This window comes from Pinus tabuliformis, chromosome 4_2, assembly GCF_031772625.1.
Source record: "Pinus tabuliformis cultivar Carrire ecotype Pingquan chromosome 4_2, CPIR1, whole genome shotgun sequence".
In the NCBI taxonomy this organism is placed as follows: Eukaryota; Viridiplantae; Streptophyta; class Pinopsida; order Pinales; family Pinaceae; genus Pinus; species Pinus tabuliformis.
Window position 1 is genome coordinate 646,332,601 of NC_142304.1, and position 23,058 is coordinate 646,355,658.

General features: G+C 33.3%; 1 protein-coding gene and 1 long non-coding RNA gene across 2 annotated transcripts; one reads left to right on the top strand and one right to left on the bottom strand.

Annotated features, from left to right (window-relative positions):
• The first annotated feature begins 11,339 nt into the window (after positions 1–11,339).
• Positions 11,340–13,322, top strand: LOC149171028 (uncharacterized). The gene is made up of 3 exons (XM_089427412.1): positions 11,340–11,681; positions 12,881–13,053; positions 13,204–13,322. The coding sequence occupies exons 1-3, from the start codon at positions 11,627–11,629 to the stop codon at positions 13,279–13,281; spliced, it is 306 nt and encodes a 101-aa protein (XP_089283538.1). The 5' UTR covers positions 11,340–11,626; the 3' UTR covers positions 13,282–13,322.
• Positions 13,132–13,504, bottom strand: LOC149171029 (uncharacterized). The gene is made up of 2 exons (XR_016259535.1): positions 13,399–13,504; positions 13,132–13,366 (listed from the first exon to the last, which is right to left on the bottom strand). It is a non-coding gene; the product is annotated as an uncharacterized LOC149171029 (long non-coding RNA).
• Between the last annotated feature and the right edge of the window lie 9,554 nt (positions 13,505–23,058).

Consider the following 23,058-nt stretch of genomic DNA (forward strand, 5'->3'; position numbering starts at 1 on the left):
ACTCTTACTTGGAGTCTTTCTCTAACTTTTATTTTGCGCAATATTATTATTAGATCCTTTAATATATGTAATTTATGTAACTTTTTAATTAATAACCTTTTGTTCCTTATATATATATATATATATATATATATATATATATATATATATATATATTATCTATTTAAATTAAGTTAAACCATATATATATAAGAGTATTAAAACATTAAAATAAATATCTAAAACATTAAAATAAATAGATTTATAAACTTTGATTTTATTCATTGAAATATTAATTAAGATATTTTATAAAAGTTAGTTTTATATAGATATATATATATTAGTAATTATTAAAATTAACATAAACATTTAATATTTTAATTATTTTACATTTATGTTTAATAATTTATTTTTATTTTTCCTAATGACAAGTTTTGACCAAATATATTTTTATTATTTGAATAAACAACTCTCCACCTTTAATAATTAATAATAGTATACTTATAATTTATAATATTCTACTTACCTTATTAACTAATTTCACGGTTAGTTTTCAATGGCTAATTCTGGGCAATGATGCATCCATACTATTTATACCTTAAAATCAATTGATTCATCACCTTATCTTGAGGATGGACCACATTAGTTGGTTCGAATTTTCACCTTATCCCGAGAATGGACCATATTAGTTGGTTTGAAAAGTCAACCAAATCTTGATTATGTGATTAATCCAAAAGATATCTATCTACAAATATATGTTAATCAAATATTAAAAATAATTATTTATAATATATAAAAAAAAATAGTTATAATATATTTTAAAAATGTATTTATAATATATAAAAATAAAAATATATTTATAATATATAAAAATATAATGAGTATATTACAATAAATATTATTCTGTAATAATATATTTATTTATGTTTCAAATTTTGGACGAGTTAGTTTGTAGAAAACAAATAGATATTATATTATCAATATAATATTTTAAAAACTAATTTATATTAAAAACATAATGACGATGGAATATTCAAACTCGCAATGTCTCTTAAAGAAGACTTCATGAACTAAAACATGTAAAAAAAATTATATATATAATTTAAATATTTTAGAAAGAAAAAAGTTAAAAGGTTATACTCTTCTCAAGAAAAATCACTAAGCATGCCATAGAGTTTCGCCATGAGATAGCGATCTTCTCTCCTCCTTTTTTCCTTTTTGTTGTTGTTGTGGTGTTTGTTTTTTTAAATGATATAACAATGTTTATAAAATCTTGTTATTCCAAAAGTGTTATAAAACGCTTACTAAAGTTATTTAGTTTCATAGATGTAACTTGAACCTAGATTAGTAAATTGATTTGATCCAAAATGGATTTTAAATCCTCTAAACTTCTAAGTCTTCAAATATCGGAAAAAAATATCGCATGGAAAAACCATGAAGAATGGCGGAAAACAGAGTAAAGCGAAGGTTGAAGTATCGTTGAATCAGAACCATTGGATTGGACAGATTAGTGGTCCAGATCAAATCGCCGATATTGCATCGGCAGAGGTCAGCAAGGCATATCGGTGCTAACCCTGAGTGAGTTGTGACTGGGATCCAGCGATATAACGTGGACCGTCGGATCGGCGCGTAGATCAACGGCAGAGACCACGTATATCGCATCATATATTTCCAAAGGGAGTACTTACCACAGGCCCAAAGACTCAGCGATATGCGATTGCGACTTATCGCATCACACTACCGCATCGCAACAATGCAAAGGGATGATGCAGATAGGCCGCGGGTAATGCGATTGCGATTGTGATGGGCCGATGGCGCCGATTGGTGATCAATGATCGACGGAGGAATGGGATCAGAACCAAATACAAAGGGCCGTTGACATGCGATATGCGATTGCGATCAGGGCGGACCCGAAAGGAATTATAGATGCGGCTGTATAAAATTTGAAGTTTGATAGTAGGTGTTTTCCTATGTATTTCTGTGTATTTTCGCTATGGATCAAATACAAAGGGATTATGACCGTAGCGCTAGGACTTGCTATAAAAATCAAGTGCAGACCTGATAGGATTATAGGGCAGATTCAATATCATTTGAAGTCCGGCTTGAGGGAAATTGTCACTATTTTTAGAGTATTTCCTATGTATTTCTCTGTGTAAACAGAGAAGTGATTCTTTGGGATTTCCACCCGCGCTAGTCCTTTCCATTTGAAAACAGTGGCCACCATACCTTAGAGTGTTTTGCAATGATTGTTTAACACTCAATAGGGATTTGAACGAACAACGACGGGGAGCTAGAGAGCCTGAAAAGGAATGAAAACTAACAACGTCGATAGGCTTAAAAGCCATTAAATGGTAGCGCAGAAGAGGGAGAAGCAGCTTTTCAGAGAAGGAAGCAAGAGAAAGTAGAAGACGGAGAGCAAGAGGGAGAGTTTGTGCACTCTTTTAGACTCGAGGATTTTGAGTAAATCCCTGTTGTGTTTGTCACTGTTGTGTTGAGACTCTGCTTGAGATCACACTTGTAATATTCTACTCTTAAAGACATAATATAGAGGTCAACACTGAAAGCTGGACCAGGTGACGTAGCCAGGAAGTCTGGTGAACTCCTTGATTATTTGTTGTGTTGATGTACGTGTTTATTATGTTTTATAGCTATTCATTGTCTATATTATTCGCAATCTTTTCGATCCGTTGCACTAAATAATATAGGCATTCCTGCACATGAGTTTGTAATACATCTCATTTTCAAATCAAGTGGTATCAAAGCATTTGGTTTTGATTTTGTTAAGGTTAGACAAGCTTGTGTTGGAATTTGAATGCTAACTAGATTGAAGCTCAGACATGGAGAAGGAGAACTTGTTGAGGCCAACCCAGAGATTGGAAGAGTCTTTTCTCAGATAAGAATAGTAGAAGAAGCTCCACTGGGATCAAAATCTCCGTTCATGGACAATTTTGTGGCCATGCAAGCCATGGTGGAAGAGATGTATCTAGAGTTTAAGAAGGGTCGAGGTGAAAGCACTTCAACACCAAAACCAGACAAAGGAGAAGAGGAACCTTTTCTAGTTTCCCCTCCAGAAGGCAAAGAAAAAGGATAAATGCCTTCTCCACCATCTCCTCCATCATCGCCTTCATCACCCTCGTCATCTTCTTCGCATAAAGCTAGCCCTGATAAGAAAAAGAAGAAAACTTCTTTGATTAAATTAGATGTGAAGTTTGATTTGCCAATTTATGATAGAGAACTAAATGCAAAAAAGCTAGATAATTGGATAAGACAGATTGATGTATATTGCAGGGTACATAATGTTGATTCAGAAAGGAAGAAGATTCAACAGGCTAGCCTTCGACTTGGAGGAACTGCACTAGTATGGTGGGAAGGAAAGACACAAGTTGATATGCAAAAACATGGTAAAATCATTTCTACGTGGAATGAATTTGTTTCTGCTATCAAAAAGCAATTCTATCCTTTAGCTTACATGCAGCAGGTAATGATGAGTTGGGAAACTCCTCGTCAGTTGAAGGGTCAGAGTGTACAAAGTTATACTCAGGAATTCAGAAAGAGAGCTTTAACTCTAGGTATATCATTAGATTCACTTGAGACTTTATTGAAGTAGATAGGTGGCCTTCATAGCTATTTAAAGCATATTATTCTCATGTTTAATCCCACTAGCTTAGATGATGTATCAGTTCAAGCCACACATCTAGAAGCTAGAGGTAAGAATGTAAACCCAGAGGTTAGGGGAACATCTAAATATTCTGTAAGCAAGAGTAAGGAAAAGAAGAAACTAAAATGGAAGGAGAGGCAAGCAAACACTGTAAAGAAGGATAAACCTTCATGCACTCATTGCAAGAAAGAAGGCCATGATGAGGCACACTGTTGGTCTTTGCATCCAGAACGGAGACCTAAGAAGTTCGTTGGAAAGGAGAAGAAGAATGTTGTTGCTATTCAGTAGGACTTGGGATCAGATTCAAGCGATGAAACAACAATTACAGCCATAGGTATTAAAGGTAAAGATTCTGAAGCATCCATAAATAATTCTTCACAATCTGTTGATAATGAAAATAATGAGAGGGAAAGAAATGATCTTTTTCGTATTAGAGTGATTTCTAAGCACAATAAGATTGATACTTTGTTTGATAGTGGATCACAAGTAAATTTGATTTCTGAAACAATTGTAAAGAAGTTGGGATTACAATCAAAACCTCATGAGAAACCATATCCATTAGGTTGGGTGTGTGATAAAACAAAGCTACAAGTAACGAGACAATGTAAACTTAGGTTTGTTATTGGATCAACATTTGTAGATGAAGTTGAGTTAGATATAGTTCCATTGGATATATGTGGTATTGTTTTGGGAAGTCCATACTTGTATGATAGGAAAGTTATTTTCTATAGAGTTGAGAATAAGTATCAACTCACTAAAAATGAAATAGAATATATTGTAAGAGCTCATAAACTCAAAGATAACTATTCTCTCATAAACTCAGGACAAATGAAAAGAATTGTGAATTCAAGCAGTTTTTACTAATGGTTATAAAGGCAAAGGATTCTAAAAAATCCAATGCATTTGAAGGCTGTGATTCTAAATAGAAAGTTGATTTAGTTAAATTTGGTTCAGAGTATGATGTTCTATTTCAAGAACCAAAAGGTCTGCCACCCAAGCGATAAATAGTACATGATATTTATTTGCAGCAAGATGCTCCATTACCTAACATTGGAATGTATAGGTTGTCAGCTTTAGAGAATATAGAGATAAAGAAGCAGGTACAGGAGTTTCTCGATAAAGGGTTTATACGATCAAGCACATCACCATGTGGATCTCCAATCGTTCTGGTGAGAAAGAAAGATGGTTCGTGGAGAATGTGCATTGATTATAGAGCACTACATAAAATAACGATCAAGAATCGTTATCCTCTTCCTCATATTGATGATTTATTAGATCAATTGAAAGAAGCAGTTTACTTTTCTAAGTTAGACTTTCGAAGACTGCTTTCAAGACAAAGCAAGGATTGTATGAATGGTTGGTTATGCCTTTTGGCTTAACTAATGCTCCTGCTACATTTATGAGAGTTATGAATGATGTACTCAGACCACTTATTGATGATTTTGTAATTGTTTATTTAGATGACATTCTTGTTTTTAGTAAGACATTAGAAGACCATGTAAAGCATGTAAAATAGACTTTAGATGTTTTATAAAGAGAAAATCTCTATGTAAAACTGTTAAAATGTGAATTTGGTAGAACATCTTTAAATTATTTGGGTTATATTGTAGGGGGTGGTGAATTGAAGATAGATCCCTGTAAGGTTGAAGTCATTGTGAACTGGCCTAAACCCAAATATTCTATAGAGGTTATGAGTTTCCTAGGGGCAACACAATACTGGAGAAAGTTTATTGCTAACTTTTCTTTGATTGCAGCTCCATTACATGCTTTAATAGGATTGAAACACATATTTAAGTGAGGAGGCAAACAACAGAAAGCCTTCGATACCTTAAAAGAAAAAATCAGTACTAGCACTGCCATATCTTCAACATTCATTTGAGGTTGAGACAAATGCCAGTGACTATGCCATGGGAGTAATGTTGATGCAACACGAAAAACCCATATGCTATCATTGTGAGACATTTACTTCTGCAGTAGTTAATTATCCCACATATGATAAAGAATTGTATGCATTAGTACAAAGTGTGAAAAAGTGGAAACATTACCTAATGGGTAAAGAAACAATCATACATACCGATCATCAACCACTTCAATATTTGCACTCACAAACTAAATTGCAGCAATCAAGACATTATAGGTGGATGGGTTTTTTACAGCAATTTCATCTTGTCATCCGATATAAGAAGGGCATACACAACAAGGTTGCAGACATGCTATCAAGACCAATAAAAAATGCATCTACTATACTTAAGCATAACTCAGTAATGCATGAAAGTTACATTGAACAATATGCTCAAGATGTAGATTTTAAAGATATATATGCAACTTTAAGACATGGCAAGCAAGTGGAAGAATTGGATTATTATGTAAAGGACCAACTCTTATATCATTTGGGAAAGTTATGCATTCCACAAACTGAAAGAGTTAACATAATTCGAGAAGCACATACTTCTCTTATATCACGTCATTTTGGTGTAAGTAAAATAGTTGCACAATTGCAAAGGTTCTGTTATTGGCCAAGAATGCATGAGATAGTTTCTAGATATATCAAAGGATGTACAATGTGTGCTACAAGCAAACCAAGTAATTGAAAATTAGGCTTGTAAACTCCACTTCCAATTCTTTCTTGTCCTTGGGAAAGTGTTTCCATGGATTTTGTTGGGAAATTGCCAAAATATAGGAAAGGTCTTGATTATTTGTATGTTGTTGTGGATAAATTCAGTAAAATGTGTATTTTGATACCATGTAACAACCAGGTTACAGCTGAACAAACAACAAAGTTGTTCTTTCAGAATGTATGGGTTCATTTTGAGTTACCCACTTCTATTGTATTTGATCGAGATTCTTGATTTGTTGGGAATTTTTGGTCAAATCTATGGGAGTTGATGGACACCAGGTTGAAGAAGAGCACAACATTTCATCCACAAATAGATGGTCAGACAGAGGTGGTCAACAGGACAGTAATCCAGTTGCTCATAGGCTATTGCAGCAAGCATCCCAAGCTTTGGGATGAACATTTGTGTTATGTGCAGCATGCTTACAACCATGCCAAGCACTCTTCTACTCAGAGATCTCCTTTTGAGACTTGTTTTGGTTTTATTCCAAAGTCTCCCTTGGATTTTGTCTTTGGTAGAGACATAGTAGTTGATGGACATAGTGATGTGGACAAAGCAACCAAGTTCATTGAACAAATCCAGGAAATTCACCAAGCAGTACAAGAACAGCTAGAAAGAAGTCAAGCCAAGTACAAGGAAAGACATGACACACATCGAGTTGAGCATAGTTTTCAAGTTGGTGATCAAGTCTGGCTGTACATCAGCAAAGACAGAATGCAGGGTGAAGGTAAGAAGCTAAAACCAATAAGGTATGGAACTTTCAAGATACTTGATAAAGTTGGTGAAAATGTTTTTCGCCTTGATTTGCCAGCTTATATGCAAATCTATTCAGTCGTTAATGCAAAAAACTTGAGATTGTATGAACCATCAATGATTGAAGATCCTGAAGAGCAAAGCCAATTGCCTTCTATTGAGGATCTGTTGCCTGAATATCTCAATGAATTACAGGAAGACAAAGTTGTGGACAGGGAGGTGAAAAATATGTGTTGAGGGGATGTTGAGTACCTGAGAGTAGGGCTCAAAGGTTCAAATCCAAGCAAAGCACGATGGATAGAAGTTAAACAAGTGAGGGAGTTGTATCCTCACTTGATTGATACCTAAAAACCAACTTTTAGTGGTCCAAAAGATTTTCAGTGGGAGTGATAAAAAATGGATCTTAAACCCTCTAAACCTCTAAGTCTTGAAATATTAGAAAACACTATCGCATGGAAAAACCATGAAGAATGGCAGAAGACAGAGTAAAGTGAAGGTTGAATTATCGTTGAATCAGAGTCGTTGGATCAGATAGATCAACGGTCCAGATCAAATCGACGATATCGCATCGGCGGAGGTTAGCGGGGCATATTGGTGCTAACCCTGAGTGAGTTGCGACTGCGATCCAACGATATAACATGGACCATCAGATCGGCGCGCAGATCAATGACAGAGACCACATATATCACATCACAGATTTCCAAAAGGAGGACTTACCGCAGGCCCAGAGACTTAGCGATATGTGATTGCGACTTATCGCATCGCAACAATGCAAAGGGGTGATGTCGATAGGCCACAGGTAATGCGATTGTGATTGAGATGGGTCGATGGCGCCAATCAGTGACCGGCAGAGGAATGGGATTGGAACCAAATACAAAGGGCCATTGACATGCGATATGCGATCAGGGTGGACCCGAAAGGAATTATAGATGTGGCTGTATAAAATTTGAAGTCTGATAATAAGCGTTTTCCTATGTATTTCTTCGTATTTCCGCTATGGACCAAATACAAAGGGATTATGACCGTAGTGCTGCGACTTGCAATAGCAATCAAGCGTGGACTCGATAGGATTATAGGGCAGATTCAATATCATTTGAAGTCCAGCTTGGCGGAAATTTTCACTGTTTTTAGAGTATTTCCTGTGTATTCCTCTGTTTAAACAGAGAAGCGAGTCTTTGGGATTTCCACCCGCACTGGTCCTTTCCGTTTGAAAATAGGTGGCCACCATACCTTAGAGCATTTTGCAATGATTGTTTAACGCTCAACAAGGATTTGAACGGACAACGGCCAGGAGCTAAAGAGCCTGAAAAGGAATGCAAACCGACAACACTGATAGGCTTAAAAGCCATTCAATGGTAGCATAGAAGAGGGAGAAGCAGTTTTTCACAGAAGGAAGCAAGAGAAAGCAGAAGACAGAGAGAAAGAAGGAGAGTTTGTGCACTCCTTTAGACTTGAGGATTTCGAGTAAATCCCTGTTGTGTTTGTCACTGTTGTGTTGAGACTCTGCTTGAGCTCACATTAATATTATGCTCTTAAAGACATAATATAGAGGTCGACACTGAAAGCTGGACCAGGGGACATAGCCAAGAAGTCTGGTGAACTCCTTGATTATTTGCTGTGTTGATGTGTGTGTTTATTATGTTTTATAACTGTTCATTGTCTATATTATTCGCAATATTTTTGATCCATTGCACTAAATAATATAGGAATTGCTGCACATGAGTCTGTAATACCTTAATATTGATTTAAGATCTCATTTTCAGATCACGATTAGACTACCCATTTAAATGAAAGCCTTTTACAGCGCACTTAATATTTTATCATTGACAAAACGTCTACAAAACTAAGCTAAAATGTACTGTGAAATTTCGGAAATCATCCAGCAACGTAGAAATGGAATATCAACCTCAAAAGCATGCCAAGTCAAAGGAAATAGAATCGGGTGTGTTTTTCACCTACAAACTGACCCAAATTTTCTTCTCGACAAATACATCACAATGCTTTCTAGATAGGCATGAGTACACATTGTTTGGTCTACCTTCACTACATCCAAAATCTTGTTGCTGTGATGATAGAAAAATCATTTTGAAAGATTGGTTGTTCATTGAATTGCCAAATATCAGCCTTCCACAGGGACCCATAAAAAAAACTTCCATAGTTTCACCGAAAGTAATTCAAAGATTTTTCCATGGAATTTGTAGGATTTCCTTTAGTCTACAATAAAAACCATTTGGTTTCCGTAGATTTTTAAATTTCTCAGAATTCACATTACAAACCAATTGGTATTCAAATTTGTGTTAACTCAATCCATGTGTACAATACCAATACTTTACGCAAGCGCCGACTCCCACCCTTTCAACTCTGGGTAGATCATGCACGTATGACATTGAAAAACTCGAGATGGCGTGTTTGCATTCACAACCTACAATCACCCACCTTCATTAATGTTGGCGGCGCCTTTCCCAATGCATATAATGTTGGCCGTGCCTCTCCCAATGCATATAACGTTGGGGCACCCCTTTCAATGCATATACATATGTATTGAATAGTACTGAATTTATTTCCACCAATAAAAACATAATTCAGACACAGTTACTGCATAATTTTTTGAAATTATATTATCTCAATTCCAACTATTTTTAGCTATCCAAACAATTCCTTCCCTTCCTTAAACTACCCATTAAATATACTCTTAAAAACATATACTCCATCTTGGTATGTCCTTCCAACCTTTCCACATGTTCACTCTCAGTTAGTCGTCATCGTTGGAGTAGATATGGTTGTAAATTTTGTCAGATAGCCCTCGACTGCACTACCTGTCTTGCACCATTTTATTTCGATGCCTTCTTTACCGGAAACTAATAAACAAATTAATTGTGAGATTGGTTTTATACTTTTTCGTTGAGATGTCATCAGTTTTATATATTTAAAACAAGAGAAGCTGCGACGCAGCGAGTCCCTGCGTGAAGTTCGATCCAGGCCCATAACCTGAAAGCTAGATAGCTTCTATCGCTTGATTGCTTATTTACTATGGGTTCCACAGCATAAAAAAGGTAGATAGCTTCTATCGCTTGATTGCTTATTTACTATGGGTTCCACAGCATAAAAAAGGCTATGGAGGACAGCAGAAGCAGAGAAAATTTATCTGGTTAACAAAAGCAAATTGTTTGTAGTTGATTGTAATTATGCACCCAAAGAAGGAAGGGTTAAGCGCTTTAGTACGGGACTACAGAACGGAAGCAGTAGAGGCCTCAAATCAATTCTCTATCTTTCTGGGCATATACCTAGCTGCTGATTCCAACGGTAGAAGACCAGAGCACACCAAAACCCCTATTTTGGTTTTTAAAACGCTCAATTTAGCTTCCGTAAGACTTTGGAATGCCAATTTCAATTTATGCTCCAAAGCTAGCTCACAACCCACCTGTCCCTGGCTCTAGTGCATTGACTTGAAACTCTAATTTGAGAATTCGTTGCAACAATATTGCAAACATAGTAATCGTTGGAATGCATCCGCGTCATGTGATATTTGGAGCATTTCCAAAGTTTGCGACATGATATATCAACAAATCTGCACCATATTAAAATATGGTTTTAACAACATTCCTACCATATAATATATGGTTAAAACTTTTGAATCGTCGTCAATAAATATGACTCCCCATATCATGGCTGAAAACCATAATGCAATGTATATTTCATACCTTGTCTCACTGCATATAATCGTTGCCGATGAGTTTGGCAGATATACGAATCTTTGTGGTACATTTCGGTTATAAAACCAAAGTATGCACTTAGCACTTCGCTCTGGTGCAACCATATACCACATATGGCATAACAAAGACCCGGCGGTGACAAGACCTCATGGCATTGGATATGATATAGTCATAAGCATAGGATAAACATAAGCTCAATTGAACTGACGGATGATATTTTTGGGTTCAACGTGGCATATATTTGATAACTTTTCCATATGCATTATGACCAGAGTCCAATGGTGCGTCATCCATGATTGGATAGGATGGTTATAATAAATGTAACATTGTCATATGAGTGCATGAACTCTAGTAGTTATGTAATTCTCCTCGGCGGTGTGGTAAACATTGACGGTGGAATATTACTCTAACCCATGGCATATATCAAATATAACCAAAGTTTGACATAGCTCCCCACGGAATATTCGTGATATACGATTTGACTTTGGAATATGTCATTGTCATAAGATTGCTCCACACCGAGGTAGAGCCATAACACGTGGCTTGCATGCTCGCAACTTTGTTGTAACAATCCAAAACATCTGTCTACGGTCACTATTACAGAACTCCATGAAGATGACATCCGATCCAGATTTTAGTTCCCGATTCAAATGTCATATCCTTCGACATGCAAGGTCGGTAAGCTCTCTCGGATGACCGGCTTCACTTGTCGCAGTTAGGAGTTCGTGTTCACACTCACATTCTGTGAGCTGGTTCTTGATCCTTTGGACATTTTTCCCTGCGCTCTGAGCATATTTGTCTCCACATGTCCCGTCCCCTTCTATGGCGAGGCTGCATGGAAACTCTGCTCAAGAGCTTTAAAGGCCACGGATTGTGTTGGCTTAAGAGTAGAGGAGTGTTTCTGTTAGATGCACATTCTGAAGAGGCATCGATTTAGCTCTCGATCAGCTAATTTTCTAGGAGGTAAGCTCATTTAATGACCTAGTTATGAAAATGGCGGCTTTCGCTGTTTCTGGCTTCGCTGCAAAGCTTTTGTCATTGAAAGAATCCGTGTCCTGCAGAATTTAAGAACAATCTTCTTGAAAACTAAAATGGAATTTGAGATACTCTGTTTTTGCTAAAAATTGGACTTGTGCGTTGCCGGAAACATAAAGGCTTCGTTTGCTGGCATTTATCAGTTCTCTGTCCTTATTTAGGTCACATTTCACTTTATTTTGCAGTACGAATTAGTTGTGAAAAATGTTACTTCTGTATCGTAATGCACATCGCAGTTTCGAAAAGCTGGATTTAGTTGCCTAGTCTGGGCTGGCTTATACCAGTTGCTAAGTACAGATCCGAGGTTTCACTTCACTAGTGTCAGATTTCTTGTGGCCATTATTTTTATGCAACTGCAAAGCGCCTAATAAAGCTAAAGTCGAATATTTTAAATTGTAAAGAGTTAGGGTTCGAATCTCGTTAGTAGCAATAAAGCTAACACGATCTGAATTTTTAGGTTTGCTTTAAATCTATATTTTCGAATCTCCTGGCAAACAGATATCAGTGTGTTCTCTAATGACATGGTTCCGCCAGGGTGTTTACTCGTGCTAATTCTATCTTATTTGAAGGAACTTCAGTTTCTGCTTGCTGTTAGCTCTGAAAATGCTTTTTTTTTCTATTGAACATAGTATTAAATCGAACTCGTTGGGAGGAAAATTAGTGTATTTTTTATTTTCATTAAAATAATAGGGGGGAAACTCCTCGGAATACCATCGTATTGCACAGCCTTTGTATGAAGAGCAAATTATACAAGATAGTGAGTCTGCTTGCTGTTCCCTGTAAAATAAATTTAAATTTGCTTTATAAAAGTAATAAGAACCCATACATGTCAACAAATGGACAGCAAACCGTATAGTGTAGCAAATGAATGCGTAGTTGGCGATGAAACAAGAAAATGTGGAAAATTTAACTTTTACAGTATACATTTTGACAGGTTTCGAAGCGTAATTAGTGCAGCATTACGATTTCTTCATTCTTAGATACAGCATTGCTCTTTAAACAAAATATTAAAACCTAGTCTTGACTGACTGTATGATTACGATTTCTTGATTCTTGAAAATTTTCCGCATATAGGATTGCACTTGAAACTAAATCTTTAAACCGAGTCTTTATTTTGCTATCTACAGGGCTCTTGCGGAGCACGGTTACCAGAGAAGTTCCAAGAAGTGCCGGGAGAAATTCGAGAATCTTTACAAATACTACAAGAAAACAAAAGAAGGCAAAGCAGGAAGGCAAGACGGAAAGAATTAACCGGTGCAGAAAGAGCGGAAAGAATTTTTGTTGCAGGTCTTGGCAATCGGTATGTCGAGAATATCTGAACATTTGTTCACTCAACAAAATTTATTGATTCCCCATTTCAGCGCCTCGAAATTTCGAATAATTAACTGCACAGTAGGAATGATCAGGTTCACATTAGAAATCTCACCTTGTTCATTGCTTCTCGCTGCAGGAACCGTCTGCTGTTGCAGAGAGCATTAGAGGGTCTGCGAACGCTCTGCCTTGGAGCAATCCAAAACCAGGAGGGTAGCAGTGTATTTAATGAGATGCAGTCGGCCGACGTCACAAAGACACGGGTGCAGGGCATGCACAAAGACACGGGTGTAGGGCAGGACCTCACCACAGAGCGCGGGGTGTAGGGCAGGACCTCACCACAGAGCGCGTACATTGTAATAGGGAACACCACCTTTGCATAACCGCCAGAAGTAATGCTAGCATTAAAACCATACACCCGTGACGGTTAGCTGAAAATGCACCGCACTTAATTGCTTTAACATATGGTTTAGGTTGGGATTAGCTTCGGATTACGTTAGGTCCTCGGGAGGAGGCCAAATAAGGTGATTTATAAATATGTCTTCAAAAAACTTGGTATATAGTTGATGACCGGGCATCAGAAGCAGGTCAATTAATGCTAAATAGCTCGCGAACGATTACAATAGTCCATGCCTGAGGGCAGGGACTAATAAATGATGATGTATTAGTTATCTCACTGCAGATTTTGAAAGCTCTTGCAATGATCCACTCTCTAATGCATCAATGAACTGATGAGTATGAGAGTCTGATGTTTGGTGTTTTTTCAGCTCCGGAGATTATGATTCTAATATATTGCACAATTCTATTAAAACTTGATTATAAATATAAAAATAGATATTATATTCTCACAAATCATATATCAAGACATGTCCCTTCTTTGTGCCATTCTAACAAACACGTTTACTTTTTAAATGGGGAGGCACCAATCCATAGAAAGGTTTGAAGAGACATGTAACTTTTACTGGAACAATAATATTTTAAGATTTACAAGCATATTGCATGAGATTGTTGGTATGAGCTTTGGAATTGTTGTCATGAAAATTCCAATTAAGACTACACATAACTATTTACAACTTTAGAGTACTCTAAGCCAGCCCAATCAAAATGTAACTCATTTAGATTTAAATCGTATTTAACAATACTAATTTACTAAATAAATGAAATCAAAATTATTTTCAAGATGCGACAGTTGCATAAAATACAAAATTCTAAAATAAATCATATATAAATATAAAACAATATTTCATTAATCATCTTAAAAAAATCATTCTAAACCGTTCGTTAAACATTATACATATTATAAATAAAATAAATATAATACTAATTTGACAATGTACTTAACAATATTATCACAAATATTATATATATTAAGAAATTTATTATGAGTTTGAATGCATTTTATAGAAGAAATAAAATCCATTAACCTTTAATGTGTTTTTTAGATATAATGTACCATGCTTTATTTAGCAGAAGGATGTTCAAAAGCATATCTCCCTTCCGTTTCTTTCTTGGATTGATTTTAATACCCTAGAAAATCGATAAAAGAATATAATATTTAGAAAGTGGTTGTCCTTGTCTTTCTCTTCATTGAGAATTAGATAATTTGGTGCCTAGGAAATAGGAATAAAGTGAAATTGGGATTGGCCCCTGGCTCAATTAAGCATTGAATATAGTGTGTCAAACATTCTCATAGATTGATTTCACTAAGTGGGTTGTTATGTTCTATTAGATTATAAGGGATAGAATCGACAAGAATGGGGACATGCATGATGGAAAATAACCATTGATCTAGGTTTAGTAGGCCAAGCAGCTCATTTGGAATCCTATATTAATATTGTCATTTCAAAATTTATCAGCTAAGGGAGGACAAAGAATATGATCTAGAATCATCCAAAATCCCTAGCAATGGGGAATTTGCAGGTAAACTAGGTTATGATTCCTTCACTAAATCTCAGTTTATATAGGAGAAAAAATCGTAGTAGAGTCCATTATAGAAACTCCATGCTCCTGTTAAGTGCAAACTCACTTTCTAGTTGACTATTAACAACAATTTATTAACGTGGGACGGTCTCATAAAAATGGATTGGGAGGGCCCAAGTTGCTATCCTTTATGCAAATCTTTGAACGAAAATGCTTCACATCTATTCAGTTTTTGTTCATACAAAGTGCATATAATCTCCAAAATACTAATCAATATGGTCATCAAAGGTTCTTGGTCAAGTATAGGCTTGGAATGTTTCAAAGCATGGATACAATATGGAGCCACTAATCCATTCAAAGTGTTTCCATGCATTCTTATATATATATATATATATATCCTTTAGTGGGCTAGAAAATTTAGAATTATCTACTCAAAAGACATTCCAAATGAGGTCATCGTAGGATTGATTGTCAAATTATTCATTGAATACAAGGTTGATCTAAAGGCGAGTCCCTATCATGCCCCCTCTTATCCAAAGATTCCCATGGGGCTTTTCTTGTGGTGCCTCATAGGGTGGTCTTCCCAAGTATGGTTTTCATGTAGTTATTTTCAACTCTTAGTTACTCTATCTATAAGTCAAATATACTCAAGGTCATTAAACAAATAATTGAGAAAAAATCATTGCATTATGCACTCTTATGACAATTTTTTCACTAAAGCCTTTCACAAATCAAAACTAGTAATGGATTGGGCCAACAACAAGGTCTTTGTTGAAAATATAAATATATAGTAAATCCTAGAAGATACAAAAGAATCACTCTCATCCTTCAACTGGATTTCCTTTACCCATATATTCAGAGAACTCAATTCCATCACATATGGATTATCCAAGGATGCTCTAGATTTACCTGTTAGAGCTTTTCTGCTAACATATTTTATTGATGGGGTGAAACATGATAAAATGTTTATACATGCATAAAATGATATATATTTTGGATTATATCTATCCTGTCTAATGTTAATATGATCAAAGATAAAGTGGCGTTGTAGCAAATAGTGCAAATGTTAGCCTCTCCCATCTTTCATTTGTACCATATATATATATATATATATATATATAACAATTCAACCTAATCTCTTTTGCAACAATAATAGAGGATGTAAATCCGACCTATGTAAAAAGAAGTATCTTATATCAAAATTTAATAGTCAAAAGAACTTTTATATATATATATATATATATATATATATATATATATGAGATTGCAAATATATAATTTCGAACTAAAACATAGGTTTAAAGGAGGAAGTAATAGTGACTCAACGATGGATCAATCACTATATTATGGCCTTCTTAGAAATTAATTGTCTTTATGTATTTTCTTTTTCAAAATTTGGAAGGTATACTTTGACTCCATGGATATGTTTTTTTAAAAATGAGAAGATATAAATAATTTTAAAATGGGTTAAATTTAAAAAAAAATCTATATTAATATTTTGATTAATGAAATGAAATTTTATCAAGATTTTGAGTTGGTGATGATCGGGTTCACTCTTAAGGTATTCTTAGATGTTAAATTATTATTTCAATTCCATATCTTATTTAGGTGTTATTCTTGGACATGACCATGATGTAGCCTCACCGTTGTCAAACTTACAAAAAAAATGAAATGAAACTCTATAAATTTTGTTTTATTGTATTTGTAATTTTTTATTAAATTTAAGAAAATTTTATTATATTTGTTTTTAAAAATGGGATAAAAGAATCTCTATAAAGCCATTATCATTAACCAATTTTTAAGTAAGTTGCATGGAATATATTTAAAAGAAAGATTCAATGTTTGCTAAAAAGTCAAGAAAAAAAAGTTAAATGACAGGTTATATTTATGAGTTCTCATTTAACTATATACTATCTTGTTAGGTTATATTAAGTTTAGAATCTTGTTAGGTGAGATTTAAGAGTTTTCATTTAACTAACTATATAATGCCTTATTAAGTTTAGAATCTTATTAGGTCAGATTTATGAGTTCTCATTTAATTTTATATTGTCTTATTAAGTTTAGAATCTTGTTATGTTTAGGCTTATTGTAGAGAAGTGTTGCAATAGCAAAATCAATTTCCTTGTATTTTATTGACTTTATATAAAAAAATTGACCTAGTGCCCATGTCTACTTTTGGAATAAGATATAAGAGTTAAAAGTTTTTTGGAGTTGAGAGATGCTACAATAAGTTTTCACAAACATTAGCACAAAATTTAGGAACATTGTGAGATTATTAGTAGAAATTAATTACAATGTAGGGGTTAAGAAAGTTTGTACATTCTCCTCTATCTATTTTCACATATACATTGATGAGTTAGGGGGTTGTTTGGAAGAAGAAGGTTGTGTTATACTAAGTCTAACTATTATCGTCATTATCCTTCTTCTTTATGCTAATGATGTTAGTTTTATGGAAATAATTCCCTATGATATCGAAAAGTCAAAAAAATAAATTATCAAATATTTTTTCTTAAGTATGTGTATAACATTTAATATTCACAAAATAAAGATTATGATAATTAAATTCCAAGGCTCACTTATGTGAAATGTATGCATGAAAACAATCCCCCAGAGGAAGTGATTTTACACACCTATCTCAAAATAAATTTGCATCACAAGCCTAGCTCTAACTATAACATTAAAAATGAATTTTGTATGGTGGAAAAGCTTATAATGGACTTCAAAATATTTGTAACTTAGTAGAACTTCAATTATGAGTTAATCAATAAATCTTCTTTAAGACTCTACTATATTATATGATTATGAAGTTTAGGGTTGCAACATTTCTAAAGAATCATGGAGAAAGATAGAGCAAATGAGAAAGTACTCTGTAATTTATAATCTTAAAATTAAAGGAAACACACCCTATCTTATCCTCCTCATAAAAGAGATAATTTTATTCCATTGGGAGTGTGACAATGAATAGGTAACTATTATCCATGAACAAGATTAACAACATGGAAGAAAATATGTGTCCTAAGATTGCTTTAAACTACTTCTAGGTCACATGTAGCTTAGCTAAGGTTGGCATACTCTTGGTTAAATAATTAGGAAATGAAAAGAGCTCAATATGCATAATAAAATAATATTAGAATTTCTATTACATCTATAATTAATAATAAATTATGTCATGATAAAGAATTAGAGTATAAAAGAAAATTAAGATACTATAAGGAGGTTTTCAACTCAAATTAGAAGATCAAAAGTATAGATATATTTAGAATAAAGTAAATAAGAAAACCAATAACGTTTTAAAATAAATACAAACTGTCACAAGCAACATAGCATTGGACCATTCCTAAAACATCATAGATGGAAAGAACTTTTCATGTTTGTGTTACTATGAGACTTAATGATGAAAACACATTCTCTTATAATGCCCACCTACATTAAATCACAGTTTTAAAATACACAATAAATCATGAACTTTCTTAACCTTTGAATTCATTAAAACACTCTATATTGGTTTAAGAACATTTTATTAAATTTTTTAAAATACAAGATTTTTTTTAAGTAAAGAAAGTAATTTCTTATATTTTTTAAAGATATAGTAAATTGATTTAGTTTTGATTAATATTAAACACCATCATCATTATCATAAATAAATTTATAAATAATTTATTTTCTAAATATTAGTTTAATAAAAAAGAATTCAAAATATAAAATTGATTTTATATTCCAACTTTTCATCCACTTAAAATTTAAAATACTTATTTTAACCCAAAAAAATATATTAATCATAATAATTTAATATTTTTTCAAAAATATCATTTGATAAGGCATCACTTTTTTTTCAACAATACAATTTTTGGTAATATTTTGATTTCTTATTGTTTAAAATGTGTTTTTGAATGCATAAATAGATTCAATACTATTAAAAACCATTAAGACACTCATATTTTGTATATTACACAACTCAAACTTATGATCCTAAAACTCTTTACTAGATTTTAGGCAAAATTGTCTTGAACAATGCCTAAAACAGGGAAAAAGCATCTATTAATTAGACTATGTATTTTAGGTGTAGTCAAAGCAATAATTTTTTTTTTCTTTTTTTGTTCAAATCCAATAATACAATTTGGGTCATATTGTGATTTCTTCTAGTTTAAAATGTGTTTTTGAGTGCATAAATGGATTCAACACCCTGAAAAACCATTAAAACACTTGAATTTTATAGATTACACAAATCAAATTTACGTCTCTAAAAAATATCTATCGAACTTCATGAGAAATTAATAGGAAAAAAATGTTGAAAATGACCAAAACATATGTTAGTTAAAATACACTCTTTTATGCACAATGTAACTAATAAACATTTTGTTTTGTCTTATTTCACCATAATTTGGTGATACAAGTTTAGGAGATATTAAAATTTATTGTTGTTTAGATTGTGTCTTTGAATGGATAATTGAATTTAATGGCTTGAAAAAACACTCACATTTGGATTTTGAAAGTTACATAACTCAAACTTATGATTCTGAAAAATCTATGTGGGATTTGAGGCAAAATTGATCGAAAAATGCCCAAATAGGAACAAAATATTAGTTAGCTTATGCTCTTTTAGGAATAGTCTAGGAAATAAACACTTTGGACTTTTTCCAACAATATCTTTTTGAGTGATATTGTTATTTTTTGTTATGCAAATGTGATTTTGAATGCATAAATTGATTAAACAATGTGAAAAATCATTGGAACACTTGAATTAGGTAGATTACCCAAATCAAACTTATAATTCTATAAAATATCTGCCATATTTCAAGAAAAAAATTACTAAAAAAACACATGAAAAAGGAGAAAATTTTCTATTACTTAGACCACATTTTCTTAGTTGCAGTCTGACTAACAGATATTTTGGGCTTTTTCATCAATTTTTGAAGATACAATTTTGGGTGATATTGTAATTTTTTGTTGTTTAAAATATTTTTTTGAATGCATAAATGGTTTCAAAACATTCAAAAACCACTGAAACACTCAAATTTTGTAGATTACACAACTCAAACTTGTCATTCTAAAAAAAATGTTAGATTTTTGGAAAAATTGACTAGAACGAAGCTAAAAAGGGGCCAAAACATCTATTAGTTAGATTACACTTTTTAGGCACAACCTAACTAGTATATGATTTTGGCCTTTTTCACCAAAATTTGACAATATAATTTTGGATGATATTGTGAATTCTTGTTGTTCAGAATTTGTTTTTGCATGCATAGATGGATTCACATATTGAAAAACAACTAGAAAACTCAAATTTTACATATTACAAAAACCCTATGATTCTAAAAATTCTTTACTAGATTGTGGACAAAAACAACCAAAATAATGTTTGAAAAAAGGTCAAAACATCTATTAGTTAGAATATGTTCTTTTAGGGAAACCTCGAGTAATAGACATTTTCGCTTTTTTTCGTTGGAATCCAAGCATACAATTTGGATGATATTGTTATATAATGTTGTTTAAAATATGTTTTTGAATGCATATTGGGATTCAACATACTAAAAAACCACTATAACACTAGAACTTTGCACATTACACAACTCAAGTTTACCATTCTCAAAAAAGTCTACCAAATTTTGGGTAAATTTGACTCAAAAATCCCTGAAAAAAGACTAAAACATCAATTAGTTAGATTACTCTTTTTTAGGAGTAGTCTACTAATAAATGTTTTTGGTATTTTTTTGTGCGATGATATAATTTTAAGTGGCGTTGTGATTTATTATTGTTTAAAACATAATTTTGAATGTATAAATGTATTCAGAAAAACATTAAAACACTCATATTTTATAAATTACACAACTCAAACTTACCATTCTAAACATCTATACTAAATTTAAAAAAAATAGGCTTAGAAACACTAATATATTTATAAATTAAACTACGTTATAAATATTTTCATAACCCATTTCTCTATATTATATTATATATATATTCAAAAAAAATAGTTAAATAATATTTTGATGATCTGATATAGTCTCCTCATACGAATCCTGTTAAAGTTTCATTATCACAGTCGATCCCAGTGCTGGTGACGGGAAGACCTATAAATGTAGGGCAGTCTCACACTCCGGTCTGGTAGGAGGAGCCCATTCGGTCTCCTTGGTTGTTATGTTTCTCTTGCCCTAGCTTTTCCTTTACCTGTGCCTATTCCCTTAATGTATTTAAGGGTTATTGGTGGGGTTGTTCTTTTAGATGGCATCACGAGGGAGTGTCATTGGCCAGATTTGAAGGCATTTAATAGCTTGCGCTTTTTCGTCCTCCTTACCGGATAAGACGCGGCTGTATAATGGTGTAGACATTGTTAAAATAGTAACGAGTTATGTATTGTGATTATTTTTTAATTATGCATTATAAAAAGTTCATATTAATTGGTTTATGGTTAACTATATATATGTGAAGTGCTTTTAAACAACTGCGAGTAAAATTATAGTTTTTTTTTTGAGCTTTTCGTTTAAGAATTTTTTATTTTTTTATTTGTAAATGGATGAAATAATTTCCAAAACACAAAACTCTAATTTCAATTGATTTTTAATTTTAAAACAGAAAACATAACACATTTGGTCACTTAGGGATCAGCCGAAGAAAACCTTGAATCTGCACTTGCGATTTGCCAGATGGCACTTCTTGAGGCAAATTCTCGGATCTGTCACTCAAAGGGAGGCGGTGGCAACCTTATTGTAAGCTTCTGAAATCATAATTTTAATAAAATTAACTCTATAGAAAGGAGCTTCCATTAAACAGAGAGCAGAGTTAAGACTACGATCCAACATCAGATGATAAGTTCAGATTCATAGCAACACAAAATTTCTTCGCAACACAAGGGAGACGAGTGGGAAACCCTAGCTACCGGAGGAGCTAGACAAGGTTCATTTAGATTGATCCAAATTATTATGCCTAAAGTGTTTATAGATCTAGTTTAACTATTAATAACAATTAAGTAGATGGTAGATTTAATTTTTATAGAATATTTTTATTAGTATACACAAATCAAAAGATTTCATTTATTTCTAAAGTAGTTGTTTTTTCTGGCAAAGTATCATGTAAAATGAGTTATGGGTTTTTGAACATATGGTATAAATAAGCCATAGTATGACCCATTGTAATATAACAAAATCTATTTACAAATTAAGAATCTCCATAGTAAAGTGAGGTGAATATCCATGATTAAGAATCTATATATGTTTATCTTATATATTAATTCATTTTATCATTAATAATAATAATTATTATTATTTTATACTTTCATCGATCATGCCTCTACTCTAGATTTTATATCTGTCGAAATCCCGACAATCTATGCCTTTTTACCAACCAAGGAATCTCATCTTCTGCCAAGGGCCATCATTGAGGAAGTAATTAAGATACAAATTCCTCAAGGTCATATTTCTATGGTGCATCCAATCAAGATGGATCATGAGGGGGAGGTCTCATCCTTTATCTCAATGAGCATCACTTTCTAAAGTGTAAGATTGGTTTAGGCAAGGGTTCCAACAACTATGTAAAACTTCTCAAACTACTCCTCTGTTGGGCTCAAGAAGATAATTTTTAGTCTATACAATTCTTTGGGGATTGACTGAATGAATTCACTAGTTCAATGCTACTCAACTCTTCATTAGTTCAATGCTACTCAACTTTTTCACATCCACACATTGTTTCCCGATACATAATATCTGGAGTTGAATATCCATAGATATCTCGAATAAAACGTAAGAAAAAACCATACTCTTGTCAATAGTTTCACATGGAAGACATGAATTGGTAAACAACACAAGAGGAGCTCACAGGGGCGGATCACTAGGAGCTCCTACAAGCAAATACGCCTCTTAGGCTTCACATTAAACTCCAATAATAAATAGATACACTTTGTTAGGGATAGTAAATCAAATCCTTGAATGATAGGAACTGAATGTCCAAGAAAAGCACAATCATAACTACATAACAATAATCACCTAATCTCCATTAATTCTAACTCTCCCCCTTAATGGAAAATGGGTTATTAAACACACCTAATGTGTCCCTAAACAAATCAAACTTTAGTCTTCCC

Excerpts from the sequence above, each read along its gene's own strand:
- LOC149171028 (XM_089427412.1), top strand. The coding sequence starts at position 11,627 with ATGCACATTCTGAAGAGGCATCGATTTAGCTCTCGATCAGCTAATTTT. Across the intron at positions 11,682-12,880 it reads ATCAGCTAATTTTCTAGGAG|GGCTCTTGCGGAGCACGGTT; the intron begins GTAAGCTCATTT and ends TGCTATCTACAG. Across the intron at positions 13,054-13,203 it reads GTTGCAGGTCTTGGCAATCG|GAACCGTCTGCTGTTGCAGA; the intron begins GTATGTCGAGAA and ends TTCTCGCTGCAG.